The sequence below is a fragment of the Electrophorus electricus genome, chromosome 14 (assembly GCF_013358815.1).
Source record: "Electrophorus electricus isolate fEleEle1 chromosome 14, fEleEle1.pri, whole genome shotgun sequence".
Lineage (NCBI taxonomy): Eukaryota > Metazoa > Chordata > Actinopteri > Gymnotiformes > Gymnotidae > Electrophorus > Electrophorus electricus.
The window spans coordinates 15,305,341-15,322,877 of NC_049548.1; the positions used below are offsets into that span (position 1 = coordinate 15,305,341).

At 37.7% G+C, this 17,537-nt stretch overlaps 2 protein-coding genes across 2 annotated transcripts; both read left to right on the forward strand.

Moving 5' to 3' along the window:
• The first annotated feature begins 2,610 nt into the window (after positions 1 to 2,610).
• On the forward strand, positions 2,611 to 3,033 carry gngt2b (guanine nucleotide binding protein (G protein), gamma transducing activity polypeptide 2b). Its single transcript, XM_027005132.1, has 2 exons — positions 2,611 to 2,694; positions 2,908 to 3,033. The coding sequence occupies exons 1-2, from the start codon at positions 2,611 to 2,613 to the stop codon at positions 3,031 to 3,033; spliced, it is 210 nt and encodes a 69-aa protein (XP_026860933.1).
• A 5,044-nt stretch (positions 3,034 to 8,077) lies between these two features.
• Positions 8,078 to 13,451, forward strand: si:ch1073-13h15.3 (inactive all-trans-retinol 13,14-reductase). Its single transcript, XM_027005114.2, has 11 exons — positions 8,078 to 8,234; positions 9,209 to 9,391; positions 9,502 to 9,743; positions 9,884 to 10,079; positions 10,461 to 10,658; positions 10,791 to 10,910; positions 11,024 to 11,162; positions 11,742 to 11,851; positions 12,088 to 12,254; positions 12,604 to 12,763; positions 13,009 to 13,451. Exons 1-11 carry the CDS (start codon positions 8,078 to 8,080, stop codon positions 13,173 to 13,175), a joined length of 1,839 nt encoding a protein of 612 aa, XP_026860915.2. The 3' UTR covers positions 13,176 to 13,451.
• Positions 13,452 to 17,537: the final 4,086 nt, after the last annotated feature.

A 17,537-nucleotide genomic window follows, 5' to 3' on the forward strand; every position in this document is an offset into this window, starting at 1 on the left:
TCTGATCAGGTTATCTTTCACAGTAGATTTCTGAAATACCCAGTCCGTTTGTTTGCTGTGATGTAGTCTAACAACGACCAAAGTTAAAAGGGATGTACGAGAAGAAATGGTTATTGCGGCAACTACGTTGCAAAATATGACCAATTCTTTTATTTTCTTTGTGTGTTCGATTACCCAAAATATATTCTACCACCGAGTTTATGACCAGTAATGTTCTTTAAGATTAGCTATTATGACAAACGGGGAAATGTTAGACTTGGTTTTAAATAATGAACCGAATTTAGATTAAACGTTTGTAACGTTTAGTAATTATTAAAGTGATTATTATTCACTTTATTTTTATTTTAAATATTAAAACATACGTTTAACTGTTATGTATTGTGTATGAGAAGATCCACTCAATAGTGAAAGGACAGAAAATCTTATTCTAGCAGATTGAGCCACGCTGAAAAGACAACAGCTAGCCCATAATCCTCTCTGTTGTACTGCCCCGCTTTTAAGTTAGGTGACATGTGACTATTAGTCTGCTAATGGACTTGTTCGATTTCCCTCAGCAGGAGACCTCTCGCTGACCCCCAAGGAGAGACGCAGTTTATCTCGTATAATCACGCGCATGCTCATAGGCGTGGAATTAAATGTCCTTTGTATTGTTCCTTATATTAACTTTATAATGAATATAAATATTAAGAAGTGCATAAAGACAGTAATATATTACAGCTCTGCAACTTGTATTTTTATTTACGATTGTAGTTTTAATTTTAATTTATTATAGATTATATACCACACTAGTTTCTTCTATGTAATCAGTGCAATTTACAAAATAAGATGACATTATTTTCTTAACCTTAGTTTACCTCTGCCATTTCACAGTCAATGTATTTTGTAAACCCAATCAGTGTTTTTGGGTTTTTGTTGTTTTGTTTGTTTTATGTTTTATTGTTGTTTTGTTTTGTCAATGTATTTTGCATATCCAAATCAGTATTTCTTGGATTTGTTTGTTTGTTTGTATTTTATTTTGACTCTTGCACAATCACAATGATATTTACCTTTGCTGTGATGTATGCTTCCAGGATTAATATTATGAAGATATGCTACTAAAGCTGTCATCATTTTACACTTGGATCATAAACATATTGGGATATTTGAAGAAATCCAGATAGTCAAGCATTTGATGGCTAATTTTTCATCATCCCGTATCTTACTTCTAGATGTTCCTAGTTAGTTTTGGACTGTGGAGTCCATATAGCAGGTCTGCTTGGACTCTGTAACTAATCTAGTAAAAATCTAACCCAGAGGTCTGGGATCTAACCCATGATTTAACAATGGATCTGAGTTCTAATCCAGGATCTAACCCAGATCCCAAGGAACTATTTTACAGGTTCCAGCTAATATCCACCAGAACTTTAACTTCAGTAGCAATGTGCCTTAGCATATAATGCATTGGTAAAGGGTACTTAAAGCAATAGTATTATTTTTATTTTTTTTATGGCTGAGCTAAAGAGAGAAGACATCTGAGAAAAAGTCAGATAGAAAATAATGCTCTTTATGATTCTCCCGTCTTTTACTTGCCTTTAGCTTGTAGGACTGTATTAGACTGTATTCACTACCAAATATGTGATGTGCATTCTCGCATTATTGTTATATTTGTTAGAGACTTCATGTCACCACAATTAGTTTGACCTTTACAGTCAGCTTGGTGTACTGCCCTTCCTCTCCACATCATCCCAGTGGGCTTCAGAGGATGCCCCTGGAGACATCCTACTCCCACTGATTGGCCTAATGGGATCAAGTGGAATTGGTGACCTCCGAGGCCAAACCCCAACAGGATCAGACAAAAAACCAAGAGGTGAGATGAAGAGGAGATAAATGAGGACACAGAGCTCAGTCTGCTCAGGCTGAGAGGCCAAAAAAGAAAAAAAACAATCTGTTGATTATCTAATAGGAGACATCAGAACTCTGCTTTGACTGGGAGTCCCAACACTGAAGAGGTAAGAGATGTATTTAAAAAAAAATTGCTTTTAATGACTCACTGTAAGTTGGGATATTTTTCAGTCTTTATAGAAACAATGCTTCTGTTAAGTAATATTTCTATACTGACAACTTTGTGGAGGGAATTAATCCAAGTGCAAACAGAGAAAAGACAGTCAAGTCTTTATTTTATGCAAAAGACCTACTTCAGCAATAACTTTTTTTTTTTCTATGGAAAATCAGGATTCACTATAACTTGCAGACCTTTTTTAGGACAAGAACAACAAATGACTTCACATATATTTTATGACAACCTTCAACTAAAATGTACAGTATACAATGTATGTATATTTATCTGTAAGTACACTCATGTTAATAAAAGCTGTTTCATTGTTTCAGCTACCTCACATATCACTGACATAATAAAAAAGTAATTTTTATTCTCTCCTAAACTTGATTCTAAATTTTACTACTGATAACTTTTCATGCAACTCTGATTTTATTTTGCAGATTTGTTATTATGAGACCCCATTGTACTTGACCGATTGCCAAAGCTCTGTGTTAAAGAGGAGTTTTAATGTAGGCGCTCAAAGGTATTTGTCATGTATTAAGTTTGTATTTTTTTTTATTTTCTCAGCCAAGATGGCTCGGGACATGACAGATAAGGATATCCTGAAAATGGAGCTGGAGCAGTTACAGAAAGAGGTTAGCACACACAGGACCGCAGTGAGTATCTGTTATTCCATTCAGCCATGTAAAGATCCATTTCTTGCTAAACAGCTTATCCTAAGACATCACATACATTAATACGGTGCTTGGTTATCCGTGCTGGTCTACAAGGGGAAGGAGGAGTTATAAGTCCAAATTTTGAAAGCGTCAATTCAACCCAAACATCATGAGACTTACACCTTGGTTTTGTCTTTAAATGCTTCCTTTCAGATTTCTATAACTGCCTCTGAGCTTATTGCTAACATTGTGGCTCAGTCTGCAGAAGACCCACTGATCAAGGGAGTTCCTGAAGACAAGAACCCATTCAAAGAGAAAGGAGGTTGCATTATTTCATAGCAGTCCCCCACAGACTATGTTCTTAAAAAGATCATCTCTAAAAAGCAATTTTGATGGGGTTTCTGGAAAAAAAAACCAAACACATCAACTCCTGTTTCGTTCCAGATGTATTATTTAGTCTTTCTTCACAGAATCTAATGAAAACCCCTATGTATCAACACGGGTTTCTTTATAGACACTCCCCAGAATCGTTATTAATAGAGCATTTTCTATGAGTCCATGTTCAGAGAAGTCCTTTTTAAAAGCCTGCTAAGGAAAGGTACATTTGTTTATCTCACGTCATCTGTTTTTAGACTGTGATATATGATAATGTACATTCAAAGGTTACAATGTACTATGGTTAGTGATAGGAGGTGATGCACACATTTCTTTTATTAAGCTTTATTATGTAATATATATATTATCCTGGCATCTCTGTAAAATAAACACACATGGGTATCTGTACAAAAGCCTCACTTTCTTCATGGTAGTAATAGTTATTGCTGCTGTTAGTTTTGCTTTTATGTCTATGGATTCTTTGCTTTTTTTAAAAAACACAAGGCGGATTGCTTCCCAGAACTTCTTGAATTCAGTACAATGAATGTTTATGATACTAAACAGAACAGTCTAAAGAAGTGCCTTGTGTAGTGACAAACATTATACATCAGCCTCCTTTCTATGGCTGAGCTAAACAGATATCCCTATAACAATAGCCCGTACATTTGCACTGTGTGGGACAGTAATGGGATTTGAATTTCACATCTCCTCAAGTCCACTGATGCAGTCTTTCCTGCGTGTGTTTAAGCTCATTCCACAAATCTCAGGATTAGGCTGAGAGCTTTTTGTCCTGTTAGCCAATCTGTCCCATCACTCACTCTTTGCCGTTATTCCTGTTCAGCTACAGGGCCAGTGGGATTAGAATCTAGTTGGTCTACTATAGACCAAGGTCATATTTATCTAAACAGAGTAAAACAATGACCATAGGCATCTTATCTTCAGTTGGTAGACATCATATGGTGCAGCTAATAGTAACTGGCACAATGCATAAATTTTTTTCTTTAGGCTCTGTTGTCATAAAGTGTGTGTTACCTATATGGCAAAACCATTGTTAAATAAAGGCCAGGCAAAACTAATATTTGGCAAAACCTAGGCAATGTAAAATGCACTTTTTAAGGTGAGCTACAGATGTGCTATAGAGTGCATCCTAACTTGCTGCATCACAGTGTGGTACGGCACTGCAACGGACAGAAAAGCCCTCCACATTGTATTGAACACTGCCCAGCATATCACGGGTACCTGTTTCCTGAACTCAGGGGATATTAAAAGGTTGCAGAAGAAGGCTAGTACCATCATGAAGGACCCTTCTCTCACTGCCCATGGAATGTCACCCTGCTTCCTTGAAGTTCCAAGGTACAGAAGTCAGAAAGCATACAGGTGGCAACACAGGTTTATGCTGAGCTGGTTTCTTATCTCATTTATATATGTGTTTTCTTGGTATTCTTTGAGCCTGGCCAATTGCTCACTGTGAATTGGAAGTGCATGGAGAACAGGGACCACCAAGTTTACTTTGGACTGAGCTGTTCTGTAATCTTGAGGTACTCAAAACTTTCTTGATCAGTGAGGATGAGGAATGAGTATAGGACAGCCAATGGTGTCTTATGGTGTTCCAATGATGTCCCAATGGTGTCAGTGGTACCAATGTTCCAGTACAAGTTTAATTGCCAAAAGCTCTCAGTTCCAGACATTGTAGTTCCTCTCTACATGGCTCTATTTCCTGCTGAAGAAAGAACACAGGAATAGTTTTTCTCATCGATCATGTCGTTGACATAGCATTGCTCCTACCCCAACCTCTGAGACATGCACCTACATAATAAATGGTTTGGAGGGATTAGATTGCTTCAGAATGGGGGCTGAAGTGAATGTGCCCTTGATGGTGGAAAATATTTGATCAGCCATAGGAGTCCAGCACCAGTGTGTTTATGGCTGCTTTACATACTAGTGAGGGGCTGACAATGTGCTGTAATTTCAGATGTAATGGTGGAAAAAGCTGCCAAACCCAAGGAAATGTTGCAGGTCTTTGATTGATTGGAGTGTGGCAACAGATACCCAGTTGTCCCTCATGGAGAGTTCCCCTAGTGAAAGGGTATAACCCAGAAATGACACAGAGCTCTGATGGAATTGACACTTTTCTAATTTTACATAAAGCCAGTTGTTTCCAAGTTTAGTGAGAACATTGTGGACATGTTGTATGTGTTCCCTCGAGGGTGGGGTAACAGATAAGAATGTCGTCTATGTAATTTATGAGGTACTAATAAATTTTGTCTCAGAATATGCTGTCCATGAAGGTCTGAAACAAAGCATGAGTTAGCTAGGCCATATGGCATCACCAAGTACTTGAAGTGCCTGTTGTAGGGGATGAGTGGAAAACAGCCTTCATCACCTCCAAGAGGCACTTCAAGTACTTGGTGATTCCATACAGCCTAACTAACCTGCTTTGTTTCAGTCCTCCATGGACAGTATATACTGATATACAATCTTATACACACTAGATTTTATGCACATCTCAGATCAAGTTTTGTGAAAATGGTGGCTTGGCAGAGATTCTCTTGGGTTGAGGGAATGAGTGATGGAGTATAAGGGAATGTCACAGTGATGTTGAGGGTCTCTGCCCAGCTTTGTTACAAGTCACTATTTGCTGCCTCCTGTTGCCGTAAACAAGCTGTAAACCTGCTGGATCCATGGTGTTGTGAAGAGAGCACAGCAGAGATGAAAAAAAAAACATGGTAACTAGAGGCAAACCAGTTAATACTTAGCATGCTGAGCTAAGGCAAACAATACTCCACAGAGACAAAAGTTCAAAGTTTATTTGTCACATACATAGTCATATATGGTATAACTGACAGTGAAATGCTTTTTGTAAGGGAAATGCAGGGAAATGGAATGCGGTTTAATTAATAAATAAAAATGTTATGAATAAATATGTTATGATGAATGAAGAGGGGAAATGTATACTATGCATATATACACTGTATAATTACAGTTTTTTCAGTTTTTCTTTCTTTTCTTTTTTTTTTTTTTTTTTTTTAAATGATGTTATTGTGGACATCATACGCAGAGGAGTCCCATCAGTTCCATCAGTTACCCTGATTCAGGGCCCAAATGGCCCGTGGGAAGAAGCTCCTCTTCAGTCTCTCTGTGTTGCTCTTCAGGCAGCGAAAGTGCTTCCCCGACCTCAACAGAGGTTGGGTATGGGTATGGGTGGGGTCCTTCACAATCCTCCTCCAACACTTAGAGTCCCATATATTATACACAATATCATGTGCATAAAGTCTAACATGTTTTACATATATCTGCTTTATCTTAATTATATTACCTGATAAGGATAATATGCGGACTAAATGTTGCTCTTTTTACCACAAGCTCAAAGCAGCCAGGCACCTGTCCACGTTTACAGTACAATCATGAACATTATCATGTTTTGCAACTTGGCAACTTATCTAAATTTTCAAAGATTTGTTAAATGGAGTCACCAGTGCTTAATACTTTCTGCAGAATACAAAAAGCAGCCTCTGTTCCTTAATATCAATTTTTGATTGTTGATAAATTTGCATCTTCTTTGTTGTTGTCTTTATCATGTCAAGGAACAACATTCATCCATTTGAAATGTTTACATTTTTTTTTATTGATATCAAATATTTGATCACCTCATGTTAGACAATGAAGTCTAGGATATATTTGGTGTTATGGAAAGATGGATGTATATGTGTGTGTGTGTGTGTGTGTGTGTGTGTGTGAGTGTGTGTGTGTGTGTGTGTGTGTGTGTGAGTGTGTATGTGTGTGTGTGTATGTGTGTGTGTGAGTGTGAGTGTGTGTGTGTGTGTGTGTGTGTGTGTGTGTGTGTGTGAGTGTGTATGTGTATGTGTGTGTGTGTGTGTGTGCATGTGTGTGTGTGTGTGTGTGTGTTCCAGGTTCACTGCCACGATTTCACCTTGTTTGAGACGCCGCCCCATTCTTCGCCAGGTTTTCAGGACAACTGCTCCTATTATTTAATGGCCCCTCCCACAAGAGAGAAGGAGGAAGAGAAGGGAGATTGTTTTGTTAGGCTTGCGATTTGAAATTTTGTATGTCTGTTGTGTATGACCTTGTTTCCCCCCATTTTTGGACTTCGTTCTTTGGCTTTGCCCTTCCTGCTTCAGTAGCTGTTGTATATGTACTTATAGATATTGTATAGAGTGTGTAAATATTGTTTTGTTTGTTACTTTGGTGTTGGATACTGGTGGTAAGGAGTGACTGCTATTTTTGTTTGGTGTGGTTTTTTGCCTCTGTTTATGTGTCAGGTAGTTAGGAAAGTCTGTTGTATGTTTCTTTTGTTGTTGGGATTAGTTAGCGTGTAGTTTTATTTCATTAGTGTGGGTTTTATTTATTTTGGCCTGGGTCACTCCTGAAGACATTTGCACCAGTATGATTGTTTGTTTATGAATCATAACCCCTCTACAATACACCGAAAAAACCTTCCATTTGTGATTTTGTTTTATTGCTATTCACTTTTCACAACTTCCATTACATTATGCATTTGTATTTCTTTTTTCTTGTTACACCCTCCCAGCCTAGACGGGGTCGTAACATTGGCCTAAACCATTGTATGGTTTTCTAGAATGACACCTTGTGTTTTTGAGTTTTGACTCAATCTTGCTCTTGGTCTTGACATTTTATTTTGGTCTGGATCTTATGGCCTCTGCCTTACTCAGAATCTTGTGCAAAAGAGGAACAAGACTCTTTTGGAGCATGTTGTTAAGTTCTGTATACAGTTTGAAGAATCTTTACTTTAAGCAGCTGCATAACCTCACTGCTTATCTTTACTGCTAGCCCTAAAATGCTTGAGTTACACAAATCAACATATAAATCATGCTTAGACCTTTAGCACTTAAAGATAATAAAAAAAATGACCACTAACTACTATATGATCAGTTCAATCTTTGGTGTCTTCTGTTGTGAGCTATTTTCCCCTCTCTACACATTGCATATTATAGCAGTCTGAAAGCTGTTTTTAACTGACCATTTCAGGATGTGGTTGGTAGTGTTCTTGGTGTGCCTCCTGGTTTGGGCAGGGGGTACATATTGGTACCTGTTTGGCAAACCAAGTCCTTTCTCATTGGAGTCAGTCAGACTTCCAGGATCATTAGAGCTTGACCAGAAGATGAGATACAAAGTTCTGAAGCAAGGTGAGTTGATGACAGTTCCAATATATCAGCTGTACATGTGGGTAATGGATGTCTAAAAACAAAGGGACAAAAGTATATATTCTTATACTAATTTTTTAAATGCATGCATTTTTTAAAATGTATTTAAAGTGCTAAACCAGCTTCAAGCTAAAAAAATAACATTGGTTAATGATACAATCAGTACACTTTGCAAAGTTAGAATAAATTGCAAGCATATTCATTAATAAAATGTAAGGTTCATAATGAATATATGACATAGAGTAGCAACAAATTTAGACTAATGCCAAAATGAAGTTTTTCTTTTACATCAGTGATGATGTAGAGATACAAAGTCTCCAATATCTACAAAAGCACATTAAAAGTACTTTAATTTCATACAGTGGTTCACAAAAATATGACAATAGAATAGATGTGTTTTTTGAAAAACATAAATCACCTAGAATTAAAGTGGTAAATACATAAAATCCAATCACATATATGTATTGTTTCAAAGTCAAAAGGGCACAACTATCATTGCCAGAAAGTTTGATGCAGAACAGTGCAACGTATTTAGCATTATTTCTCAAAATAAATTTCCGGGTTTTTTTTATTGACTAAAATGCTATTTTGTCAACTAAAACAATTTCCATTTTAACCAAAAACATGACTACATTTCAGATAGTTTCTTTAAATGATTAAAACTATAACTACATCAAAAAAGCTGTTAATCCCTGATGGTGCTTAGAGATTGTTTGAGATAAAACAGTAATACAAATAATTCATATGTCATAAACTAATTATATAATTCCATCTTAAAGCATCTTAATGAATAGTTGTTTATCTTGAATTTTTTCTATCTTAATTAGATTGGGAGATTTTAGCAGCAGTCTAGATCACCTAGAATTGTTTTTATGTTCCTTGATAGTTGGTAAAAATAGTAACCCACAGATCTTGAATGCTAAGCAAATGTCATGATTGTTTTTCATACTTTGTAGGCTTCAGCAGAGAGCGTGTGCCTGAGAATCTGGATGTGATCGTGATTGGCAGTGGGATTGGTGGGATGACAGCAGCTGCTACACTGGCCAAGCTGGGAAAGAGAGTACTTGTGCTGGAGCAGCATGACCAGGCTGGAGGCTGCTGTCACACCTACGTAGAGAAAGGTTTTGAGTTTGATGTCGGTAAGTTGTCATCACTCGAGTTTTCTAGCACATTCTGCCTTTTCTTCTAGAACATTCTGCCTCTATGAAATGATGAAATATTCTGATTTATTTATTTTTTATATCTAAAGGACTTCATTATATTGGTCAGCTGCATGAAAACAGCCTGTTTAAGATTGTTTTGGACCAGATCACTGAGGGGCAGCTGGAGTTTGTGAAGCTGGACAAGCACTTTGACACTATCGTGATTGGTACTGGAGATGAACATAGAAAATACACCATCTACACTGGAAAAACTGAAATGGAGGAACATCTGAAGAAACAGTTCCCTGATGATGTCAAAGCTGTAAAAGAGTTCTTCAAGATCATGAAGGTGTTGCATCTTCTTGATCATGAAATTTGCTCATCTTCATAAACAACTCCTAAAAGCTTGATCCTTTCTTCCTGCAGTCGCTTGAAAAAACTTTACATTTTATGCTTGATGGCATGGTTGATTTTTTTGTATCTCCATAGATATCAGCCAGGAAGACCCACTATTTGGCTACAATGAAGTTAATTCCCCAGTGGGTGGCGCTGCTGCTGTTGAAGAGCGGCATTGCTGACCTCTGCTCTCCCATCTTCCGCCTTGTAGGCTCTAGTGCCACTACAGTGGCTAACAGTCTGACCACCAACAAGGACCTCCAAACTATCTTCTCCTACTTCTTCTATGGTGAAACAATCTCATCCTTTATTATGCATCTATCAATTAATCTATTAATTTATCTGACATTTTAACTGTTAGTCACTATGTGCTAACCCAATACTTATATTTGTATTTCTGGCCCTACAGTGTGAACTGCTTGCACTTACGTCCTGGTCTTAAATAAAATAAATCTGTATTTGAATTATTGGAAAATGGTCTTTAGGCACTTGTAGGAAAATCGACCCTGCATTGGTGGTTTGCTTGGATTGTACTTTTGACTCTGTAGCCACTTTGGACTAATGTGCCTACCAAATGAATGTATTGTAACTGCAAATGTCAAATCCAAAACATTCCTTTGCGTAAAGCTATTTTTGTTTGATTACCTGTGTCATCTCAATTGTGAAACAGGTGTTCCCCCCAAAGAGTCCAGCTGTGCAATCAATGCTTTGCTGCTGCACCATTATAAGCGTGGAGCATACTACCCAAAAGGGGGCGCCAGTGAGATCCCATTCCATATCACTAAAGTAATCCAGAAATTTGGTGGGCAGGTGCTGGTCCGTGCTCCAGTAAATCGTATCCTGGTTGACAGCAAGGGAGTTGCATATGGTGAGTGAAACAACATTATGGTTGTGTAATGTTGGGACTACCGGATTACCATTAATATATTTTGTTTTATTTTAAAAATTCTTCAAAAATGTTATATTTTGGTGCTATACACATTATGTTGTGACTCGGCAGGTGTCACTGTGCAAAAGGAACAAGGGGATGTCGAGGTGCGGGCGCCTGTTATCATCTCCAACTGTGGAATATTCAATACCTTCCACAAACTTTTGCCTCCAGAGATATGTGCCAAACCTGGTCAGCAATCCACCACTGAATACCTGAATGAAAGTTTACTTTATCACTTCTTTGAACAAGGTCATTGCTGTGTAAATTTTACATTTCACATTTTACATTTTTCTTTCTGGTAGCAATTCAGAAGCGGCTGAGTATGGTGAAGCCTGCACGAGGATCTTTTTTAGTGTTCTCTGGTTTTGAGGCCACACAAGAAGAACTGGGCATCAATTCCACCAACCTCTGGCTCTATAAGTCCAATGATATGGATGGCATGTCAGTATCAATACAAAACTGCTGTTCCTACACTATCTGCCATAGCTAGAAAAGAGAGAGGGACAGTACAGCACCCAACAGTGTTCTAACCAACAGTAAAAAGCATGTAACACTTTTTATTGTTTTTTTGTCAGATACTTTGGCACTGTAGTAATTTGATAAGTAGCTAAATATCAGTGATTCCACATATGTTAGAGATAAAGGAAACATTCCTTAACATCATGGCATTGTCTTCCCTTTCACTTGTTGTTACACAAAGCCAGCACAAGGTATTGCTGTTGCCTAAACCTTGAGACTTTGTACAACTGCCAGTAACCCCAGCACTGGTCTCTGTGCCATTCTTCCATTTAAACATGGTTTAATTCTTTCTCAGTTTCCAAGCAGAATTATTAAATTACAGGCAATGGGAAGAACATGGCCAGTCTCAGCATTTCTGTATCCCTACATTCTTCAGAAGGATTATATGCACCTATTATAAACATGCATTAAAACTCAGATTCTAAAAATAACATTTAGGCATAGAATTTATATAGGTTTGCATGTGTAAGGTGTTTTTTTTTTGTTTTTTGTTTTTTAAAGAATGGACGAGTTCTTCAGTATGGGTAAGGATGAGGCTCCTGATAACATCCCTATGATGTTCATCACCTTCCCCTCTACCAAAGACCCCACTTCAAAGATTCGTCACCCAGGTACAGCCTTAAGGGTTCCAGAGGGTTTACTATAAGAGTCTTGAAACTCTATAAAAATACAAGACCTTCAATTAGTCCTCTCCAGTTTAGTGATGTGGCAGAAACACAGGCTGGAGCTGAAGGTCTGGGTGCCGTAAGTAGCACTGGTGTACAATAGTTGGTGCAGGGGTCAATGTTGGTTCTTTAATGAACATTCAAACCAGTTTTGTTTCATATCTGCACAATTCATTTCACAGGTAAATCTTGCATGACCATTCTGACAATGGTCCGTTATGAATGGTTTGAGGAATGGAAGGACACCACTGTGAAAAAAAGAGGGGATGACTACTTAGAATACAAGATGAGATTTGCCAAACATCTCTTTGATTGGGCCTGTACTTATTTCCCTAAACTGAGAGACAAGGTATAAAAAAGAAGTCTAGCCACATTTTCATTAAAGAACATTTTTAAGGGTAACTTCAAAAGACATAAAGCCACCATGATCTCATATTTGTAACTTTTTACAAATTCACATGAGCTAACCTATATGATACTTATGTATATGATATTTGATACTTAAGGTTAGGGCTAGTGGCAGGTTTATCAAAAGTATCTTTTCTTAGAATTTCGTTGTCTGAAATTCTAAAAATCTTGCTTATTACAATTTTTTTAATGAGATAAATTTGGGTGTGTCAAAACATTGAAATAAGCAATTCTGTAATGTTTAAATAATTTTATTTGTCATACCTTCTCTCTCTTTTGCTTTTATCCAGTTGGTATTTCAGGACATAGCCACTCCACTAACTAACACACACTACCTGGGGGCTTACCTTGGAGCCATGTACTCAGCTGAGCACAACTTGGAGCGCTTCCAGGCTGAAGCCATTGCTAGGAATCGATGTGATACTCCTGTCAAAAATCTCTTCATTTCAGGTGTCACAATGCCTTTACGTCAGCTAGATGTTGTAAGGGTTTCTTACCAAAGAATGCACATTTTCTTGTGTTTGGCCACATAATAAACTTACAAAAACATAGATATGAACAATCTACAACATAATTGAAGTATTTGTTGTTTTAAATCAGTTCTGTATGAATTCCATCTTTATGTATAGTCAGCAGGTCCATGATTCATTTTGCTCTAGCGCACTGAGCTCATATGCATGTCTCATGTTTCTCAGGCCAGGATGTGTTCAGCTGCGGTATCGCAGGTGCAGTACATGGCGGGCTCCTTTGTGCATCAACGGTGCTTGGACACATCGTTTACATTGACCTCTTGCTAATTAAAAAGAAGCTGAAGAGGAAGAAGGCCAGAGAAATGTTTCAAAGTGCCAAGAAAATGCAGTGAGATTACATCACACCGCCCCACCTTATCACAGCAAGAACAACGTTCCACCACACATGCAGCTTTCCCACATCAAAGCACATCTCACTGCTATATGTAATTAACTGCTAATCAGTCTAATCTGATATAAAATATAATATTTAGCTATTCAAAATCCACCTCAGAAAGATTCTCTACACCTGCTCTTATGAAAGAATTTTGTTTAATAAATTCATTGGTATTGAAATCTATGTAAAGTTATGTGTCTATGCCCAACATGATCTTCGAAGTGACTTCACAAAATTTGCAAACGTTTGCAAATTTTGCAAGTATGATATTGTAGATTTGTCAGAAAGCCTACTAACTGCTAAACTATTAAAACCTATTCCTAACCTCACTTTTCATAACTTAAAACCTAAAGATAGTTTAGTGTTCTTAAAATTGATAACTTATATCAGCTTTAAATGACCCAACACACATCTCTGATTCAAAAGATTTAAATAAACCCCCACCCCATCTTTGTTGTTCTGACCCATGTTTGAGCCTCTAAAGGTTTTCTACACAACAGGAATCAAAGAGACTAAAGGAAACCTTAGACTTCCTCAACGAAGTGGACATTTCCTGTGGGAGAACCTCACAGATTGGTTGGCATAACACTGCCCCTGGTGTATGAATGAAGCTGAGGGGAGGAAGAGGCAGATGAATGTCCCCACTGTGTGAGACTGCCATGTGACGCCAGCTTTTGCTCCTCTCCATTAGCAGTGACCATGGACCTGCACAGGTGCAAGCGCTGAAGCTATGGCAGAGCGGCAGAGCGGAAGGCTTTTAAAATATTCCCATATACAATATTTTTGATGGGTTTGGCTAAATGTAAAATGAAAGAGAAAAAGTTTATATGTGCCTTTTGTGAACGTATTTTAAAAATAAATATGTGGCACGGTTATGGGCTTTGTATGACTGTAAGTGTATTTGATGATGACTGTAAAGAAACTAGATGTTTGCTTGTGTACATATCTTTAATGAAGCTGTTTAATTCAGTTAAAAGAAGAACAATGAATAATTCAGTTAACAATGATCTGTGGCATAGCTTTGACTATTGAAGTCACAAAATAGAAGGTCAAAGGCAGAAAAATCATTCACATAGCTGGCTCCTAAGGTAAAGTCTTCTAGAACAAGAGCATGCAATTACCCAAGGTTTCCTGTGCTTTGTATAGCCATATATAAAGACCTAGGTTTCCTTTCATTTTTACTTGTAATGTTGGGACTATGACTCAGACAGATATAAATGAGATGTGTTTAAAATGTCAGATAAACCAAAGTTAACCAGCACTCTGGCAAAGGACAAAACAATGTTTTCATCTGATGTATTTATGACATGTTGGTAAACTGTGAATGGTTGTATGAATAGAGAATTAAAAAAAAGTTAAACTTTAAACAAATCAGTTGAATCAACTGCAAAAGAACTCCAAAAACACAATGGTGACAGTATAAATAACATGAGTAAAATATGAGTGAAAATATAAAAATCAGTTGTTTACAACCCTCATTTTAGCCATTCAAAGTTCTGCAATACAACATGGAGGACTTTTATTTATCCTGCACTCTGGATGATTGAATCAAGGTGCCATTTCAGGGATATAACCCCCCCTCCCCCGCCTTTCTCCACTTCCCTTTTTCTTCACTCTCTCTCTCTCTCTCTTTCTCTCTCTCTCTCTCTTTTTTTATCTCTCTCTTTCTCTTTCACCCCTCCCCCAGCCCTCCTCTACTCGGCCTCTCTCTCTCTCTTTTTTTTCCAGATGTCTTTTCCATGAGCACAATTTGGCAGGGCTCTCGTTGTCTCTGTTTCTCAGCTGTTCCAAAGCCAACAGACCCAGCTGTTTCTAATCAGAGAAAGAGAGAAAGAGAAAAAGAGAAGAAGAAACAGACTGGGGCAATTCAGCCTGAGAAAGCTGGGAAGGAACAACACGCTAACACACTGGAAGGTGACCTAAACACAGCAAGGAGATCCACCAGAAATCAATCTCCTTTGAGGCATGCAGTAGCAGGTCATGCTAATATCTGAACTACATCTACTAACTTTGTGTGCTAAGAATAAAGTTTGTGTAAGTTGTGTGACTTTCTTTCCATCCCAGTGGTAGTAACTACTGACACTACTCTCTTTTTGCTGGAAACGCTTTCTTTCACAGCTGCTCTTTGATTTGTTAGAGCAATGAAATATTAGAAAGTTAAAAGTCGGGAACAACATCTCAGAAGCTTTGGTTATCCAAACTGCTTGAAGCCTTGTTCTGTCTCTCCTTTTTAATTCACATTCTCTTAAAGATGAACTGTGTGCATAACAGTGCATGTATGTGTATGATTGTGGCTCTTATGTGTGAGAAAGAAGAGAAAAGGCTATCCGAGCCCTCTTGGCAGATATGCAGATCTTATAAATAATTTCCAGCAAGCACAGATTCCTCCGTGTCTGTGATGGGTGGAGGAATGCAGGCCAAACAAGAAAAGAACGGTGAAATTCTGTTCGACCCAGCTGAAGGGCTGTGGAATAAGACACTGAGCATGGAAGCAGTCTGAACCATAATTTTGGTTTAAGGCTTTGATTGTGCATAGGAAGCATACTTAAACTATGAATAAGTCAATGCAAAGGATATATAAATAACTGTTCAATGTTGATGTTCAAAGAACATTTTAGTATATTTTAAGTCTTATTTAAAGAAATTAAAACCATTACTTACTATTATTGTGGATTTTACTAGTGTTTTTATATGCGCATTATTGTATAATATTTATTATAAAATAGCTGCTGTAGTATACAGTGTGCAATGTTTAGCTATTGTTCATATTGAAATAGCTACTGTTGTATTTGCTGTGAAACTAGCAGAAATTATAATCAAACTTATGATTAGTATCCATTCTCTGTGCAATTAATGCAGTATATCAGTATGTACATAGTATCACAGCAATATGTCCTATTTACTATGGTACATTAGTGGTGCATTTTCAGCATTTCATCACTGAAGATCTGCTTGCGTGGATGGTACAGAGTGCTGCTCCTACTCTGATTCATAACAGTGGAATTTCTCTTGGCCACAATTCTTCTTTTCCATTTACAGCTGTTAGAAATATTGTCCTGAAAGACAGGACAGCACACTAAAGTATAACTACTATTACATGTCCTCTGGAAATGGAAAGAAAAAAGGAGGACAAATACAAATCGAGCTTAGAGACTGAAGGTGGTCAAATCCAGCAGAGGCAAATAAAATGGATAAAGAAAAAGCAAACAAGGCTTCAGAGGCAGGGAGAGAGGTGAGACACTAATGGAACACATTTATGATGTTATAGAATAGCAGAGCAAAACTAAAGTACAAGATTTCTTGGTTTAAATAACATTCAAAACAAAGCTTTTTTTGGGGCCTTATCAGAGAAACTCGGAGCAGCTCGGAAAGAGATTTGTTTATTCAAGTGGTTTTAGCACAGTGAACAATGTCCTGCTTGAAGTAAGACAATGTTGGGGTGAAAGCTGCCATTTCATGTTGATGTGAGACCAGATTTGCTGTTACTGAGTCAGTAGTTATGGCTAGGTGTTTATTCAGTCAGTAGTTATGGCAAGGTGTTTATTCAGTCAGTAGTTATGGCAAGGTGTTTCACAAAGTGTAAATGGCTCCAGATCAGTGTATAAGAGAAACATGTATTCATAACCCAAGGGATACATTGTTCAGGTATGGCCAATACTTACTACACTGTTTAGAGACCAAAGGAATTTTACAGTGTCCTTTGCTTAAGCACTAAGGAAGAAGCTATGTATGCATGCATGTAGCAGCACCTTCACTGGCTTGCATTAAACTGTAATGTTGGCAAGAGCAGAGAAGTATTCTGCAGGGAGCAGAAAGTTCACTCCTCCTCTGATTCACACCAGATAAAACTCCTCACCCTCAGTACTACTGTTGGTGGGAAATCCTAAGTTTTTATTTAGGAGTTTATTTGCTCATGTACGTTATAGAACATGGTCTAAACCATTTCCATAAAACAAAATGGGAAAAAGGAATGAAATTAAAAATATATGCACAGTACCAACAGTCTAAACCATCCTGGTTTAACTTGACAGTAGGAGAGTCTTGGCTGACTTTTCTGTCTGCCACTCAGTTTGCTGTCCCAGAAGGGAAGTGATGGTTGGAGAGTCTGTATGTGTGAAAGGGAGAGAGGAGTCCCCTCTGTCTGCACCTCAAACACCTGCTGACCTTAAAGCTGGTACCCTGGGGGGGCGGGTTTAAGCCAACATGTTATTCTGGGTCTGAAGATGTGTGTAGGTGGAGATTTATGTGAGGAGTATTTTGTTTGAAGAAGAGCCTACTATCTAATATTAGTATTATTTTTTATAAATGTGATCTGGTT

What these genes read in the sequence shown, in the direction of transcription:
- gngt2b (XM_027005132.1), top strand. Translation starts at nt 2,611, where the DNA reads ATGGCTCGGGACATGACAGATAAGGATATCCTGAAAATGGAGCTGGAG. An exon ending in TTAGCACACACAGGACCGCA is followed by an intron (nt 2,695 to 2,907) that starts GTGAGTATCTGT and finishes GCTTCCTTTCAG; the next exon opens with ATTTCTATAACTGCCTCTGA.
- si:ch1073-13h15.3 (XM_027005114.2), top strand. Translation starts at nt 8,078, where the DNA reads ATGTGGTTGGTAGTGTTCTTGGTGTGCCTCCTGGTTTGGGCAGGGGGT. An exon ending in CAGCAAGGGAGTTGCATATG is followed by an intron (nt 10,659 to 10,790) that starts GTGAGTGAAACA and finishes GTGACTCGGCAG; the next exon opens with GTGTCACTGTGCAAAAGGAA. An exon ending in AGAGATATGTGCCAAACCTG is followed by an intron (nt 10,911 to 11,023) that starts GTCAGCAATCCA and finishes TCTTTCTGGTAG; the next exon opens with CAATTCAGAAGCGGCTGAGT.